Genomic DNA, 15,968 nt, shown 5'->3' with positions numbered 1-15,968 from the left:
CGTATTACTGTAGTTTGTTGCAGAAGTTTATTTTGAGCAGAATGTTCGGGGGTTATTTTGTTTTATTATTAAATACAAAATTTGTATTGGCATATTTTTATCTTGAAAAGAATACTCTGGGTGTATTAAAACTGCCCAGACATATTTTACAGTTAATAGGCCTGGTCCGTCCTCTCACAGACAGAGGTGGAAACAAGGAGTATCTCTGTTGAAAATCTGTAAAGCTACCCTGGCATAAATCTGGTGCAAGTTAGAGGAGAATCAAACCCAATATTCATGGTGTCATAAATTCAGATCTTGCAGTCCTCACGATGGCATGACTCCTATTTAAATCAATGTGGATTCTTCTTGTATGAAGACTGCTGCACTGGACACATATAAATTAGATTTGGAAAAGATCTATTAGATTACTTAGTCCATCCCCCTGCCACGGCAGGATTGTTTCCAAAGATGTATTTTCTATTGCTTTATCTTGTTTGCTTTTAAATCTCTTACCAAGAGGTTTAATAGCATCAGCTTGATACAATGTAAATACATTAATGAAAGAAGTGCCTTATTTTCATTTTTCAGCTATTTTAACTCCTCACAGGCAGGACAGTCCCTCAGTGATGACAAAGCCAGTATTTTACACGGGAACTTTATTTCAATGCAATGTTTGGCACTTAACTGCTACAAGCTCTAGCAACCATCAATGTATTCTAATGATAATTCTGGAAAAATGATTGATGATGGCTATGGTTGGCCACACCCAACATTAAATCACCCCCTTGTGTCTGTGCATAATGTAGCTAGTCTTCTGTTTCTACTGTATCAGGTTTCCCTCCCACAGGAACCGACTGTGCTCCCTGGGGGGTTCTCCCTGTAGGAGAATCCCGCCTCCTCTACAGTCTCTCTCTTTTCCAGGGCTAAATTCTTCCTCAGCCTGCCTAACCTAAGCCCTTCCTGCGTGGGGGAGGGAAACTTCCCTATCTCCTCTCTTCTGGGTCTTTGCTCTTTAACTGAGCTCTCTCAGCTCCTTGTAAGGGCAAGCTCTACCTCCTCTGGGCAGAAAGTAGTTAGTTAATCACCCTCTCTCCCTGGAGCATGACTTGTTAGGGTTCTTTCTCTTGCCTTGCAGATGATGGGGATTAAGCAGCATCACAATAATCAATCTGTTGTATTGGCCAAGTTATTCATAATACACAATGTTATTGTAAAACAAATATTCCAATGGGCATGTTGTAAAAAGAGTCTCCCTAGCTTGGTTGAGGCCCCCTGCGACACCCGGTTACCATCACAGGCTCAGCTGAATCCAGCCTCCAACCTTGTAGTCCTTGCAGTGGGCCTCACCACTGTGGGCCTGCTTACTTTGTTTAGGGCAATGGGAAAGGCAGAAGTTCAGACTCAGAGAACAAGCCCCACCTGGGGTCAGCAAAAAGGTCAGTGGTACTACTTTACTTCAGGAGTGCCTGGGTAGCAGCTTTACTGGAGTCATTACGGCCAGGCAGGCAGCCAAGTCAGTCTCTCCCTACTGGGCTTGCCACTGGGGTTCACGGGATCCTTGCAGAGCTGGGAGATTCCTCCTACTGCTTTAGCAGCCATTCCCTTCTCATGGCTTCCCCCGTGCTGACTGCAGCTTCCTCTTTTTATAGCCCTCCTCCCCTACCATGCATGAATGTCAGGGCCAGAGAAGCAGGGCTATCTTAGCGCGCGCAGCCTCCCCAGATCCTTCCCTGTCAGCATGGGGTTCATCTACCCCATCACAATGCTCAATTCTTTCTTTTGTGGTTAAGCTAAGTTAGCACCAGAGCTGTGCATTTAACTTTATTGTTCTTTTAAGATTTCGGTCTTGTGAGACGGGTGTGGTCAATTCAGAATCATAAGGGAATGGGGCAAGTCAAGCAGAAGGCCACAAGCAAAGTGTGTCATGCAAGGGAAAAAATGTGAGTGTTTTCTGGCACCACCATCTTTATTTAAAAATGATGTAACTGCTTTGATTTTGGATGGCTGAAAGGAAAAGACAAAAAAATAGTTGTGACATACCGTAAAGGAAGAAAACATTTTACACTTACTGTTTTGATGTCTTCATTAATATACGTGTCATTCATTATAAACTCAGGGTAACCCACTTTTGCCAAAACCGCTTTTGCCTTTGAAAGAAAAAAAACTGGATTGTTTAAGCATTTAAAAGTGCATTTCTTCCCTCATTGAAAGGACCGCACAGTACTATACCTCCCAAATGGCACCCGGGTTTCACCTCAAACAGCTTGCTTATGTGCAACAAATCTGTTTCAGTTTTTAACACTGAGGGGATAACATTGAGCTGCCAGTTTACACAGTATCTCCACCGGCTCCTGTAGAGTTACTACAGAATTACAGGTATGCTTGAGCACATAATCTGGTCCTAAGAGTTGAACCTCACCAAGGATTGCAAGCAAAATTAATCTAATGGTCGCAACTTGTATCTTTTTAGTGTTTTAACAACCTGTGACCTGTATAACTACCATAGGGCAGCTGAAACAAGCCCAGTTATTCAGATGTATGTCGGACATGGATATGAATAGGTCAGAACCTCAGCTGGGATAAACACAGCATAGTTCCACTGACGTCAAATAGATCTCACCAGACAAGGATGTGGCTACGGTTTTCTGACGGAGAATGTGGTTTCTACAGTTCATGCTGTTGAACTGTGTTTTGCTCATCTACCTGAGCCATCTAATTAAAGGCTTTCCACTCCACCTCTGTTTTAACAGACTCCATTTCTTAAAATACTTGTTCCCAATAATAGCACAGAATCCTCTGTATTCCTATGCTCAATATAAAGGCAATAGGAACATTAAAATAATTCAGTTTACATTTTTACATTAACTTGGATTTATTCTGTTTCACATTTGTGAGAATTTGCCGTAGTGTTTATATACAGTACATCATACATATTATATATATACACACACACACATAAAAAAAACATATTTATGTATGCACACTGTGACAAAGTTCCTGCTCTACCTTGGTGGGCCTTGAGCTTATTGGCAAATTTGCTCAGCTTGGAGCTTCTTAGCAGCCCTCAGCTTGGCCATTTTTCTGAACGCACTGTCCAGGTCGATGACTCCTGTGTCTGACTAGGAGTTGGGAGGATTTGGGGGGGAACCCGGGCCCGCCCTCTACTCCGGGTTCCAGCCCAGGGCCCTGTGGAATGCAGCTGTCTAGAGTGCCTCCTGGAACAGCTGTGCAACAGCTACACCTCCCTGGGCTACTTCCCCAGGGCCTCCTCCCAACACCTTCTTTTATCCTCACTATAGAACCTTGCTCCTGGTGTCTGATAATGCTTGTACTCCTCAGTCCTCCAACAGCCCGCGTTCTCACTCTCAGCTCCTAGTGCCTCTTGCTCCCAGCTCCTCACACACATACCACAAACTGAAGTGAGCTCCTTTTTAAAACCCAGGTGCCCTGATTAGCCTGCCTTAATTGATTCTAGCAGCTTCTTGATTGGCTGCAAGTGTTCTAATCAGCCTGTCTTAATTGTCTCCAGAAAGTTCCTGATTGTTCTGGAACCTTCCCTGTTACCTTACCCAGGGAAAAGGGACCTACTTAGCCTGGGGCTAATATATCTGCCTTCTATTACTCTCCTATAGCCATCTGGCCTGACCCTGTCAAAACACACACACACACGTGTGTATATATACACATACATACATACATGTATACCAGGGTAACTGTCATGCCTGCACTTACATTTCATAAAATCATGATACAAATTGGAAACAATTATGTAACCTAACTTTATAATACATTTGTGTATGGCACTAAACTTGTCCCACCCCAAGGGCATCCATCCATAGTTACTATGGAAACAATTTATTTCCAAGAGCAAAAGAGGGGAGAGAGAGAGAGAGAGAGAGTCTAAAAGATGGGGGTGGGGGGAAACCAAAAAAATAAGACACATGCATGATATAAGCTAAACATGTGACAGAGTGGGATGGTATAAAATGTATATTTCCATGTTGTTTAGGAAGACAGATATCAATTTACCTTTTAGGACTACGGGACTTTTCCTTAAAACTTTCCTCTAGTAATGTGATCCTTTCAACACAAAAATCTGAAACCATGTGAAGGCTGAAAGAGGAGAACCCTAATGAACAACATTGCCCTTTTAAAATAAACCAACTTCAGCATATAGGCTCCAATCCTGCATGCTGATCTGTGTGAGAGAACCCCTACCCCCATATGGAGCCCCTTGACTGTAGTGTTTGCCTAGATTGATTTATTTATTTTTCCTTCCTCTGCAGCATGGGTCATGGGTCACTTGCAGGTTTAAACTAGTGTAAACGGTGGGTTCTCTGTAACTTTAAATCTTTAAATCATGATTTGAGGACTTCAGTAACTCAGCCAGAGGTTAGGAGTCTATTAGGGGGGGTGGGGAGGTTCTGTGGCCTGCAATGTGCAGGAGGTCAGACTAGATTATCATGATGGTCTCTTATGGCCTTAAAATCTATGAGTCTATGAGCCTCTGAGAAGCAGCTTACAGGATCAGGGCCTTACATACCAAGGTGATAGGAAATTTAGAAATAATCTAGACAAAACTCATCTGATACCCTTGAGTCATTTCATATTAGTGGCCAGGGCATATAGTAATATTAAGAACAGGAGTACTTGTGGCACCCTAGAGACTAACAAATTTATTTGAGCATAAGCTTTGGTGGGCTACAGCCCGCTTCATTGGATGCATAGAATGGAACATATCATAAGAAGATAGATAGATAGATAGATAGATAGATAGATAGATAGATAGATAGATAGATAGATAGATAGATAGATAGATAGATAGATAGAACGAACATGAAAAAGTGGAGTACATGCTAATTACTCTTACTCCACTTTTTCATGTTCTCTGTATGTGTATATATATATCTTCTTAGTATATGTTCCATTCTAAGCATCTGATGAAGTGGGCTGTAGCCCACCAAAGCTTATGCTCAAATAAATTTGTTAGTCTCTAAGGTGCCACAAGTACTCCTGTACTTTTTGCAGATACAGACTAACACGGCTGCTACTCTGAAACCTATTAATATTAACTAAAGAACCTATGGCATCTCATGAAAATCCTTAGGAAAACATACACATTAGAAACAATTCAGATTCATCTCTGTGATCACAATCGGTCCAGCCCAAAGACCCAAAGGGATATGCTTACTTGTTTCTTGTGGCAATAAGAATTATTGCAAGGCCACAAAATGACCAGAAGTAAATAATATCTAGGCTGTTTCCCTTCCCACCCCAGCTACCACCAGGGCTTCCTACAAAGGCTGAGGAGACCACAGTCAGAACAGCCAGCTCTGCAATTTCTTGCCATCCCTTTGCACCAGCTATGCTAGTGTAATGGGGAGAAGCAATGCTACAACGTTTTCCCCCAAAATCCTTCTTTTACCTTCCCTCATTTTCAAGAAAACAGGATCTTTGCCTCTTGAGAGTTAATCTATTCCTAGGGCTTATTTCCCAGTTGAAGTTATTGTCCTCTACTAGTGACATCATAATTAATTGTTGCAGAGATAATTAAGATGTCACAATCAGAAGATTACGACTTCAGGTTAGAAATTAACAGCAGGAACAGATGAACTCTTCAGCAAGAAGGATCCCATTGTCATACAAATATCCCCAGTGATAGAAAAACAATAAAAGACAAATGCTCTACAGGAAATATGAAATGAGCCAAATTACCTCTAAAATAGAATGTTTTCTTAGTTTTTCATGAGGCACAGTAGGTACTGAAGATTTTTTTTAAAAAATGCTTGAGAAAACAGGAAAGAACTAGAATTCAGCTGTAGACAGCATCTATTTTTTGCCCTGCTTATGCTTTCTTGCCGAGTTGACTGAACTTTTGTGATGGTTTCAGTACATTACTTTAGGGTTTTCAATGCTATTTATTACTATATCAGTCTCAAGGAAGCAAGTAGGAAAACTCATCAGTTTTAATTTCCACTAAGTTGGCTGCTTAAATGAGTTAGGTTAGTCTCAAATGTCTTGCATGTATTCCAAAGTAATCATTTTAATCACTTAATTAAGCAGTCTTTGTGTTGCATCTGCATAATTGAGCCCTTAACATTTTTGATTAAACTAACAAAAGAAACAAAATCATTTATAATAGCTGATGCACAATTGCCCTTTTTAAAACAATTCAAAGAATCAGTGTGGATTAACTGCACCAATATTGCGTTGACATGGAGAGCTACAATCAGTACAAAATGTGGATCAAAAACACTGTTAAATATATTTAGGCAAATAACAAAAATCACTTTGAATTATATTATCCCTTAAAAACACTGGCATTTTCCAGACTGCCTTCCAGATCCTTAGCAGCTGTAAACCTCACAGAATTCTGACACCATCTTAGGCCCAGCAATCTCAGTGAGCAGGTCAATCAAGCATAGCTGTCACGCTGAGAGGAGCAAAGGTGGACTCTGGCTTCAAACCAGAGGTGTTAATGGTCTGATCTGAACGAGAGCATACTGCTCTTCTCCCTGTCCCACTCAGAGATTTTGATTTCACCTTGAAGAGTCCATCTGCATAGACATTAAAATCTTTCAGAACCATAAAACTTTTCTGACCTAGAACTCTGTCCGTTCAGCCAAGGAAGCTGAGGTACAGGATGACAACCTGTACAACCCTGTTATTCTCATTTTAAACCTATGCCATTACTCACACACAAGGTGGACTCTCAAACGCATCCATTTCTGGAGCGAGAAACATCCTACATTTAAGGGTAGATAGAACCAGTTCAGCCATGCCACCTCCCCATGGCTGAGGCTGAACAAAATGCCCTTCATGATACATCTTGACTATGGGTTTCAGAGTAGTAGCCATGTTAGTCTGTATGAGCAAAAACAATGAGGAGTCCTTGTGGCACCTTAGAGACTAACAAAAGGACTCCTCATTGTTTTATCTTGGCTACGGAGTCCTTTGCTCCAACGTCCTTTCCCAAAGAAACCACAAGCAGCTTGTGGCCCAATGGCCACTTTCAACTCATTCTCTTCCATGCCAGACCATTTGGGATTTGAGGCTGCTAGCTTAATTTATATGCTGGTCAAGTGTGGCTGGAAAAAACACCAACTAGTGCTGAATGGCAGCCTGGAACTTTGTGGGAGAAAAAAGGACAGTTTAGAGTTATCACTTTTTCCCTTTAAGCCTGACCCACTCCATCCCAAAGACGCCTTATTATCACCTCTTTATACTTCCCTCTTTTTATATGTGTTTCAATGGTGAGATGTCAGTTGTGCACCATTGATAGATATTTGGTTCATGTCTGTGATACTATCAAAATGGCCAATCCAGAATGAGGCTTTGGACAATCTGCTTCCTAATAGCAAGTTTAACAACTAATTTAAATATCACTGACAGCCAACTGTTATTTACCATTCATTTCATATTGCAGTATATGTATTGTGTACGTGCACGTGGGAGGGAGAGAGACAGAAGGACAGGGAAAGAGAAAAAAAAAATCCTGGCCCCATTGATATCAGTGTAAGTTTTGCTATTGACTTCACCCGTAATTTTTCCCCCCATTTCTATTCATTACAAGTGTATCGCAAACCAGATGGCTGCAAATGCAAAATGAAATTTAAAAAAAATTAACTTGCCATGGCTTGCCAGCCTAAGTCAAATGTTTGTGTTTCAGAGCTACAGAACATCATTCAGATTCTTCTACCATGCCTTGGTATCTGAGCATTACCAGAGACCCTCTCACTGATCATTTTAACTGCTGGGCCTGATTTTCATTTACACTAAGACCCCTTTAAGCCACCCTGGCAATGTAAAGGGTCGTTAAAGTGGAAGTAAGTTACAGTTACCTTAAATGTATAGTTTTACTAGAGTATATTCATAGCTTAAACAAACTCCAACGAAAAACTATCATGACTGTCAATGTGTTACATTATATCTTATTTTTATCATGATATAAAAGTACTTGGCTTTAAGCACTAACCTACCCCTGTACATTGAAATAACACTGTATCTACTGTAAAATATTTTTGAAATACCTGCAAAAATTAAAATTCATGAGTATGAAAAAGCTTTTTTGTACCGACTTTAAGAAGATTATTTTTATTTTGGAACGTCGAAAAAATTAAAAATTAATACAATTATAGTTCACTGAAAAATTAGCATGAAATCTAGTTTGAAAGCTAGAATCGTTCATGGCAAAGTAATGTTCCATTTAATTACAAAGATTAATTCAGCCTTTATGTACATGTCTGGTCTTTTCATTTTTCATTGAAAATATATAATTCGAGTGCCATCTGGTAAAATTGCTGCACGCATATCGCTGGCAGATATTTTAGTTGTACACACAGAAAAGAGGAAAAAAAATAGGGTGATGGAAATTTGTAAAACATAGTGAGGTACAATATGGGGCTTGAACCAACTCCCAGTGACATCAGTAGAAAGGCTCTTATTGACTTCACTGGAAGCTGGATTGGGCCCATCACGGTGATGTATTTTATTTCCTCAACTGGTGCAATGTGAAACAATTTGTGAATAGTAAACTTTGCAATCAAAAGTGAAGTGGACACTCTAACCCAAACCCTTTTATTGCTTGGTCTAAAGTGCTAAATGAAGTTATCAAGAGTGCTTGATCTGTGCAGAGCATACTACAGAACACAGCAAGTCATCAAACTGCTGTGTATGTGGCTGTTTTTAAACATTGGCTTTAACTGTTGGTCTTTTTATACTTGTAATGATTAAAAATGAGTACAATTAACTTAACTATGACACTTAATTTATCAAGATTCCAGGGAACTGGAGGGTTGTTTAATAACTAATTTGCACGCCACATCCAACTGGCCAACAGTAAGCTAAGCTATTATTTTCCTATTTCAGTAGTTGTTTTATATGTTCTAACTTAATGTGGTTATTAATGCTTCCTTCTTGCTACATCCTGAGTTCAACAACATAAAAATAGCAGGTGACATGTGACTAATCACAACTCAGCAACACAGCACAAATATAAAATATCTGGTGTATGATAGTCACACCGACCTGTTTTCAATCAACTCAGAGAGTAGAGAAAACTCTGTATTTGGTGTATTTGGCAAATGCCAGTCTGCTCATGGACATTCCAGGAGCAGGGGAAAAAAGACAGGAGGGGAATTTGCCAAATAAATTGTTTGTTGGCAATTATTCACTAAGTGCTAATACAATAGGGGTGATATTAACAATATTATTTCACCTTTATTATATTGCCACTTCAATCAGTTGAAACTTCAGTAGGACCTCACAGCATGGAGATGTCAGCACATCAGTTTGCATGACTGAGACACTTTTTTCTGTCATAAATCCCTGCTAATGCTTTCTGGTCTTGTATGCTTTGAAGACAAAAATCTTCACAGCTGGTTCAAGCAAACTAGGCCATTCCTCAAGTGCATGATTCACCTCTGGGGCTGCAAGGCCCAAGATTCAGGGCAAAATGCTGACCCCATTAAAGTCAAAGACAAAGTTCACATTGATTTCATAGAACCAGAATTTCACCCTCTTTTTGTGTGTAACATTAACCTAACCTCCCACCCACTTCTGTTCCAAACTCCTATGACATGCGAGAGAGGAGACCCAGGCCCTTCCTGGCTTGTGAAAGAGTCATGAACAACTGGTACCTGAAACACTCAACACTTCATTCAGAGAAGGAATCTTCACTTTCTCCTTTCCTACACACAGCAATCCAACAAACACTAAAGAAAACCACCCTGGACACTTCCATCCTAGCCAACCACCAATGAGCCGTGATGGGAAATGGCACCTCCATCACTAGACCCCTCACTTGTGGAGTTCCACAAAAATCAGTTCTCTCTTCAGTGCTTTTCAACATCTACATGCAACTACTAGGTGAACTGGGCAAACAACATGAACTTAAGTTCCAGCAGTATGCAGATGATACACAGTTCTACCTATCCTTCACCATAAACAATCACATCGCTATTACAAAGGTGGCCTACTGCTTGGATGGGTTCAGCTCTTGGATGAAGTCGAACCCAAGCAAGACAGAAGTGATGCTGCAGCCATGGTGCAGTCTCCATTGGTTGCAATACACACCCACAATTAGTGAATTCAGTCCGTAGTCTATGAGTACTCTTGGATTCCTCACTGATGCTGAGCTTTCACATAGAAAGCATTACCCAAGGATGCTGCTATCATCTCCACCTAGCTAGGAACCTCTGTTCTTTCCTGGCAGAAGGAGACCTGACCTCAGTTATTCAAGGTTGCATCACCTCTCAGCTGGGTTACAGATTCCTAAGCCATAGGAAACTCCAGCACATCTCTTCATCAACACAGGCTACTATGCACATATCAAATCTGTCATCCACTCTCTACACTGGTTTCCCATAGAATTTTGAATCAAGGTCAAGGTCTCAGTCCTTATCGTGAAAGCACTTCATGACCTGGGTCCAGGATATCTAAAAGATCATCTAAAGCTCCAGGACAAAGCCCATGATCAACAACGCTACTCCTCTGGCACAATGGAACTATCAACAATAAGACCAAAGCTCATCTGTGCTAGAGACAGAACTGTCTCTGGGCATGATCCAAGAGTGTAGAATGAACTCCCGCAAGAACTATGGACCACCACTAACCTCACCACCGTCCACACGAAGTGCAAGGTGCATTTCCTTGACCTTGCCTTCTCTTACATAAACACATAACAGGTAAATTAAAAAAAAAATACAGACAAAGATACCACACTGCACATGCTTCTCCCTCTGAGGAGAAGATGAGAAAGCAAATAAAACTTGGCAGATGTGTAGTCATGTTGCTTCATGCACTACTGGAAAGTGTTCAAATACTATGATGATGAGCCCAGTACAACAACAACGTGAATAGAATAGAATGTTCAGTTCTATAGATGTCAGGCAGCACTGCACCAGAACTATCATGTGAGTTTGTGAGCAATTAAACTGAAGGAGGAACCTGGGATATGTCCTAGCCACAACAGCAGTTAAGGAAGAGAAATTCCAGTTCTTAGGAAGTTTAAGCTATCACCATCACATAACTCTCAATCAGCAGCACTGCACACAGGGCCATCCCTAGGGGAGTGCAGGGTCTGGGGAGGAAGTGACAGATTAGTGTCTTCCGGGACCAAACATGTCAGCCATTTGTACCAGCCCGTAGGACCCTTTAAAGTGCGGGGATCCAGGGTGGAAGTGACAGATTCATCTCTTCCGGGATCAACCATGCCGGTCAATTGCACCGGCCTTCAGGGTCCCCCAAAGCCCGGGACCCGGAGTGGTCGCCCCAATTTGCCCTACCCAAGGGACGGCTCTGACTGCACAGCACTGAAGCACAACCAGCAAACACTACTGTGTATCTTCCTGGAGTGGGTCCCCCATAATCTGGGAGTCCCATGTAACTAAAGGTTTGACATTATTGGGTGAACTAGCCTGGAAAATACTGATCCCATTAAAGACATTGCGAGTTTTACCATTGTCTTGATTGGGAAAACGATTTTAAGTTTAAGACCACTGAGCACTACAAATTCCTTTTATTCTTAGAGGAGATTATTTTAGCATAAGCATTGGACACAACAGCATGAGTCATATTAACATAAAAGCCAAACCAATTTCTTAGCTCAGTGTATCAGTATAATTACTAGACCAGCTAATATTTGTTCTTATCAGAGATAATCCTGTTCTAAACTCATTCTTCTACCAGCTAAACCAGGGGAGGGCAAACTATGGCCTGTGGGCTGAATCCGGCCCATCAGGGCTTTCAATCCAGCCCACAGGCTTGCCAGCCCTGTGGCACAGCAGGGCTAAGGCAGGCTCCCTGCGTGCCCTGGCCCTGCGCTGCTCCCAGAAGCGGCTGGCACCACATTCCTGCGGCTCCTGGGGAGGGGGCAGAGGGCTCTGTGCGCTGCCCTCACCAGCAGGCACTGCCCCCTCAGCTCCCATTGCCCGAGAACGGGGAACCGCGGCCAATGGGAGCTTCGGGGTGGTACCCGCAGGCAAGGGCAGTACACAGCAGAGCCGTCTGCCCCACCCCACTCCTAGGAGCCACTGCCAGACATGCTGGTCACTTCCAGAAGCAGCGAGGGGCCAGGGCAGGCAGGAAGCCTGCCTTAGCCCTGCTGCGCACCACTGCTACCCCAGAGTTGCTGGAGGTAAGCGGTGCCAGGCCGGAGCCCACACCTCGACCCCCTGCCCTGAGCCCCCAACCCCCTGCCCTGAGCCTGCCCTAGCCCTGCTGCGCACCGCTGCTACCCCGGAGCTGCTCGAGGTAAGCGGTGCCAGGCCAGAGCCCACACCCCGAACCCCTCCTGCACCCCGAGAACCCCCTCCTACATCCCGAGCACCCTCTCCTGCACCCCAGCCCCAAGCCCCCACCACACCCCACATCCCCTCTTGCACCCCTTGCCCTGAGCCTCTTCCTGAGCACCGCACCCCTTCCTGCACTCCCTCCCATACCCCAACCCCTTGCCCCAGCCCTACATTCATGGCCCTGCATATAATTTCCCCACCCAGATGTGGCCCTCAGGCCAAAAAGCTTGCCCACCACTGAGCTAAACTGCAGTTATATCAGAAGAGACATACACCTGTGTATTTTACTCTAACTCCATTTCCCATTTTTACCTTTGCTTGTGATGCTACATCATGAGATTCAGTTATTTTATGTACAGACTTGTGGGTAGGGGGAGAGATGACAGATTGCAAGACTACACAGTGTACATACCTCACCACAGATCTGGACTGTCAAATGTGAATATTCATGGCACTCAGAAGATATTCCTGATAACCCTTCATCTATGATCACACAATATATATGGTTGGATCTATGCTTACTATATCCCTTGTAATTTTGAACTAATGCAATATGTTGATTCCAATGAACCAACTGCATTTCGGTATTTCATGCTCCATATCAACTCTGAGTGAATCAAATCCAACAGTCCAAAGCTATCTATAAATGTATTAAGAAAGAACACAGTGAAACTAGTCATAAAGCCAATGAAATGATCCAAGCCTTAAATCAGTTTATTCTTGGCCCAAATGCCAACTGACAGACATATTAAAAAGATTTAAAATACTGAATGGGAAGGAGCTCAAGTGTTTGTTTTGGAAACCAATGCAATAGACAAGCCATACTCGATGAGAATTTAAATAAAGCCAAGTCCACGGAAAGAGAGTCTCCTTGCTGAAATAAAGCTGCAACCATTCAGACTAAATCCACTGGCAGACTACAGTTTACCAATCTGAAGTATTATATTGGAAGGCAATAGTTGTTTCAGCTTTTCATTGGAGAGGTCTAAAAAGATTCTTCAATCCCCAGTTAATGCTGAACAGTATAAAACCCAATACCAAGCACAAAGCAATAAAAACATACGGATCGGATATTAAGCAACTTTGTCCTATTTCTAGTCCCATTGATGCCAACAGTAAAACTCCCATTTACTTTGATGGGAGCAAACTGATAATGCTCAATGCTTCGAAAAATCTTACCCTATGCCTGTATGCTAAATCCTTTGTTTTATAACATAGTTCTTATTAACCTCAGGGCTACAATAATTTTTCCAATTTTCCAGCTACATAAATGTGATTGGACTAAACCTATAGTTGCAGCTGTTACTGTTTCTTTTTAGTGAATGTATTGATATTTTTAAAGTGCCAGACTGATAGCCCTATTTTATCCACAAGCACCTTGGCTTTTGCAAGATAAATTAAGAGAAGGATGCATTAAGGTCCCAGTGAATGAGTAATGATGTTCCCTTTAATCCAGGCAAAAAAACCCTCCATAAATAAATTCTTTTCTTTTGGGGGGGGGGGCATCCTAATGAACTTAAAATAAAATTTAAGCACTGAGCAAATTACCATGCTATTTTTCACATTTTACAGTTCATAAGTAAGGGCACCCCAATCCACAAATAAAATCAAATGATTGATTGAGGTGGGATTGAAACATGTAGCAACAACTGCTCATTGGGGGCAATAGGGAAGGGTGTAGTGCTCTGCGGAAACTCTGGAAGACATTGTGTCTGACACAGGCAAAATGCTGCAAGAACTCAGGGAATCCCATATGGAGCACAGATACCACGCTACCCTTGGAAAGGGTGCAATGTCTGCTTCTGGCCAGTGAGAGGTAGATGGGGACATGGCCCTTCCTCCTCTCTGCCCCCACTGAAGATGGAGTAATTAGTTCCAGTAGCAACACTAGGCCTGAGAAATCCTTGCATGGAAATGGCCCAAGAACAGGCCAGCCCAAGGACATGGTGCCCCTCCCTATGTTGGAAATTCAAGGGAGGAGAAGCTCCTTAGGCCCTCCCTTGCAAACCCACACTGTGGTCCAACATGATCTAGGACTCTGGGTACAGTTTTCTCAAGTGCCTAAGTGACTTAGGCTCTTAAGTCACTTAGGTACTTGAGAAAATTATACCGTCTCTCGAACTCCAGATGATGTTATGCTTTCTCCAGAACCTAACGTTTCATTTTAACAAACAACCTTGTTATCCCTCCCTTCGAAGTCATGCTAGATTTTCTTCCCAGGTGTGTTTCATTTCAGAACCCAGGAGGGTTGCTATTTACAAAATAAATACATACAAACATTAATTGCACTTTCATCTGTTAGCACATTGCTCTAATTATCCATTAAACTCTTCTTAGAAAGCTACTCCGTGCCTCACCCCCACCTGGAGAAATCCTGAGCAATTGACCTCTACTGCAAATGGTTGCCATGCCACCCATTGCTGGAAACATGAACAACTCTGAGCAAAACCTTTTTGGGTGTTTTTTTGTTTAAGCTCTGGCATGTCAGGAGATTTAACAAAGAGCACTGCATCGATTGACGTGGTTAAAAACCCCCAAGGGCTTAAGAAAGTCAACGTGCTAAAGGAAAGTTTAGGTTCTGAATAACATAGCATCATCTGCACATAGATATAAAGGGAGCAAAAGGGAGGGAGAGAGGGCAAGGAGGCTCTCTCCTGCTGCAGGGCCCAGCACTGTGGGATCTGTGGTCCCCAAAGGGTCTGTCTTGGTAGCTGTGATAGGGATTGTGAATAACCCGCTGTTGATAGTGACAGCCTTCCAACCCACGCCTTCTGTTTGCATTGGTTGACATTTGTTTAAAATTTCCAGTGCTACCTTCATCTGGGAAAGGGATATTTTTTACTAAAAAAATCTAAGAATTTTCTTTATATTTCTAGTTTCCTGTAAACGAGTGGGAGTCTGTGACCCCATCAGTCTGCGTGGCCCTATGCTTTGCAGGGTCTAAAATCCAGATCCAGCCAGGAAGTGTGTGGACAGGGTGTGGCTTTACCATTTCCCAGAAACTTAGTAGCCATCATGGACTTAAATTCAAGCAAAGAAGACTGTATTTACACCTCCCTTTCTCTGACCTCCAAGAATAGATTTATCTGTATGGTGGTAAATTGTTCACTCTGGATCTGAGCAACCGTATCTCCAAAATACCTAGAAAATGCCTTACAGCCTGAACATTCAACCGTATTGAATGCTACCAATGCAACATACTCAGTCTGTTCCCCACTTGAAACAGTTCTTACAATCAGGGCTTTGCAGTTGTTGTCTCACTCTGTGGAGAGGAACGCTGTCCACTTGAGCCAAGCCCCTTCTGTGCAGACTTGCAATGAGCACACCAATATTACTCCCTTCATCATTCCCACCCCTCCCTTCTATCCTATATTGCAGACAAGAAAACAGACATGCGCAGACATGCAAAGCAGGCAAGACGGCACAGAACAAACAAACAGAAGAGACATCCTGTTTTCTACCTAGGAAAGGGTCTCTCTTTCTAGTAGATATTACTTGTGAAAAATCCCATTCTTGAGCTTAGATTACTTCTAAACTTTAAAAAAGTTACTTTTCAAAATTATCAAGGAAGAAGCAGACAGTCATCACTTATTTAAAAAATGTAGGCACATTAGTGTTTGCCTAATAAATGTGAGCAGCTGACAAAGCATCTTTTCCGCTGAGTACTGCATGCTGCTTGGTGAATAGCCAATA

At 42.3% G+C, this 15,968-nt stretch overlaps 1 protein-coding gene across 1 annotated transcript in view; it reads right to left on the bottom strand.

The window, feature by feature from the left end:
- Positions 1-15,968, bottom strand: part of PHEX (phosphate regulating endopeptidase X-linked) — a 142,878-nt gene that overhangs the window by 45,439 nt on the left and 81,471 nt on the right. Inside the window, exon 13 of the mRNA XM_084637535.1 lies at positions 2,052-2,129. Coding sequence (XP_084493661.1) covers positions 2,052-2,129 — 78 coding nt within the window. The remainder of the gene's footprint in view (positions 1-2,051; positions 2,130-15,968) is intronic.

The sequence above is a fragment of the Lepidochelys olivacea genome, assembly GCF_965140295.1.
Source record: "Lepidochelys olivacea isolate rLepOli2 genome assembly, chromosome: 1".
NCBI lineage: Eukaryota > Metazoa > Chordata > Testudines > Cheloniidae > Lepidochelys > Lepidochelys olivacea.
This window is presented reverse-complemented; position numbering and strand designations above follow the sequence as displayed.